General features: G+C 35.7%; 1 protein-coding gene across 1 annotated transcript; it reads right to left on the bottom strand.

Annotated features, from left to right (window-relative positions):
• Positions 1–344: 344 nt before the first annotated feature.
• Positions 345–2,088, bottom strand: LOC132062691 (probable methyltransferase At1g29790). Its single transcript, XM_059455221.1, has one exon. The coding sequence runs from the start codon at positions 2,007–2,009 to the stop codon at positions 597–599; it is 1,413 nt and encodes a 470-aa protein (XP_059311204.1). The 5' UTR covers positions 2,010–2,088; the 3' UTR covers positions 345–596.
• Between the last annotated feature and the right edge of the window lie 590 nt (positions 2,089–2,678).

Genomic DNA, 2,678 nt, shown 5'->3' with positions numbered 1-2,678 from the left:
GAACAATGTATATATGGTATAAAAGAAAAGAATTAAGGTCAAGCTTTCTTTAGGTTTCTGTATTTCAACCATCATTATCAGCTATCATATACATTTCATTATGATTTTTGCATCATCAAAATAAGCAGCAACATCGTCTGTTTGTCTTGTCAAATTATGATATTATAACATCAAATGTTAAAGGTTATATGCCACACTTCAAGAATAGTAAGGTAAACGTTCATATCAGATCAAATTGTTATTGTGCAATAAGCGTCTCTTGCACTTCATGAACAGTATTAAAATAAATGCCAATGTCAGAAGATTCAGTAGTATTCTTTAAGCTCTGCATTTAGTTCTTGATTATGAAAGTGGAAATCTAAGAATTTTGAGCAACAAAGACTGATCTTTTGATCACAAAGAGCAGCACAACTTTCTTACAATTTTTCAGACATAATAACAAATGTTGCAGATAAATCCTATGAATACCATGTCAAGTATAACAAAGAGAGCGACAAGTTTCTTACAATCTACAGACACTAGAACAAATATCGTTACAGATAAATTGTATGAATGCCATGTCAGTACAACAAAGACAGCTCTAATGCTTCTTATGATCATAAAGATCGGGGTGGCTTTTCTAACAATGCAGAGAGGTAAACTTCATCCTTGGCCTTAGGAGCAATAGACCACTTATGCTTTTTGTACCTGAACTGCAGAAACATGTACATAAAATCATCCAGATCAGTCCTATTACAGAAGAATCGATCAATCCACAACAATCCTCCTGGTCTCAATACACGATCCCAGTCAAATAAGATATAATCCAACAGCTGTAGATCGATCCAACCATCCATAAATCCAGCAGTGTGGATCAAATCCATAGTGTTATCAAAGAATGGAAGCCTTTGGTTCAATGTCACATATAGTGGAATCAAACCCCTAAGTGCTATCGTCTCGCTGAAAGGAGCTCCAAGATTTAGTGCAGTTGAGATGATCGTCACATTCTGTTCTCTCATTCTTGCAGCAAAACTCCCCGTACCAATACCGTAATCCAGACCAATTCTGATCTCCCCTGGCTTAACTTCCAATACATCTTTGATCAAGAAATCAACAGCAAGTGTAGAATTTGTTAGCCATTTTAGCTCTTCTTTCTCCATTTCAAAACAATCGGTGCATTTAGTATAGCCTCGTTTAGGATTCTTACTCGATAAGCACTCGTAGTTCCTGCAAAGGTAATTGCTCCACCTAACATTTCTGCCATCCGGGATCCTCCATAAGGACTCGTTAATAGGATAAGGTTTCTGATAAAGCTTAGAGGCCCTTGTCAAACACCTTCTCCTTGGCAAAGGATCACAACCGTTAATCATAAGCTTCTGAGCAAAATTCCAATCATCTTTACAATACGATCCGATATCATAATTCATATATTCCTCCAATTCCTTCTTCATGGACACACAAGCATGCCCTATCGTGTTATAAATCTTCTGTGTTCCAAATATATTAACCTTCTTATGTCTATTCTCTTTCGGGGTGATATACTTTCGGATCTCCTCAATCACAAAGTTATTAATCAAGGGATCTTCCTTAATTGTCATATTCCCAATTCCTTCAAATCTAGGCAGCCTAATTTGCCTAAGCGCAATATGAGCAGAGTATAAAGGCTTAATAACCTCTTCCTCCAAGAACCTCTTGTATTCCAATTTGGGAATACTCCCTTTTTCTAAATCATCTTTGTTCTTCTCCATCTCTTGTACAACCAGTTCAATCTTTTCTTGCAAACTATCCATCCTATCGAGCACTTCATCAACGCGAGAACTCAATGCTTTTATATCAAAACTATCATAAACATCCTTCACGCCATAAAAATGGCGACATATATCCTCATCATGCATGAAAAATCCAGCATTATAAAACCTAAACAAACTCGAAAGGCTCACGAGTATAACGAGTGAACCTAGTACAACCTGAATGCAACCCATTACTCTTCCTAATCTACATTTTCTAAAGCAAAAGATGGATTCACCCATTGTTCAATACTAAAATTTCAAGAACTCTTATCCTAAATTTTCCCAATCAGATGAAACCAAAAGCAGAACAAAGTTTCAATATCAGATAGAGTACATTTTCTATAAGCATTGCCCACAGAAATGGAATTCATATAATTATACTGAATAAGCAGATCAAGTACTATGTATTACCTGGATTCAGCACCAATGATGTAAAATTGGAAATTGGAAAAAGAAAAATCAAAACAGTGATAAGAACTCAAACGGATAGGACTAAGTTGATCTAAATATTCAAATGAACTAATTGCGTACGTTAGCTTAAAAGTTGAGTTAAAAGTTGCTTGAAACTAACACTAGGTGAACTAAAGAGCTGTGCAATCGTGAGTACTAAGCTTAAACAACAATTTGACATGTTCATGAGCTTGGATAAAGCGCAAATCTCGTGAAGGAAACAGCAAAAAAGCACTCAAATCTAAGCACCCCAATGGGTTTTAAATTAATATAATTTGAGATAACCAACTGAGATAAGAGTAATTACTACACATTTCTCGAGGATATAAAAAATGTATTATGCATGTGAGATAAATATAATATATTAACGTTGACTTTGAGGTAGAAGAGGAGGGGTTGTGAGTGTGGGGTGGGGGCGGGGAAAGATGAGTGTAATACTAGCTACTTAAAATTGATTTG

The sequence above is a fragment of the Lycium ferocissimum genome, chromosome 7 (assembly GCF_029784015.1).
Source record: "Lycium ferocissimum isolate CSIRO_LF1 chromosome 7, AGI_CSIRO_Lferr_CH_V1, whole genome shotgun sequence".
Lineage (NCBI taxonomy): Eukaryota > Viridiplantae > Streptophyta > Magnoliopsida > Solanales > Solanaceae > Lycium > Lycium ferocissimum.
Note: the sequence above shows the minus strand (reverse complement) of the source record. Positions and strands in the feature narration are given on the sequence as shown.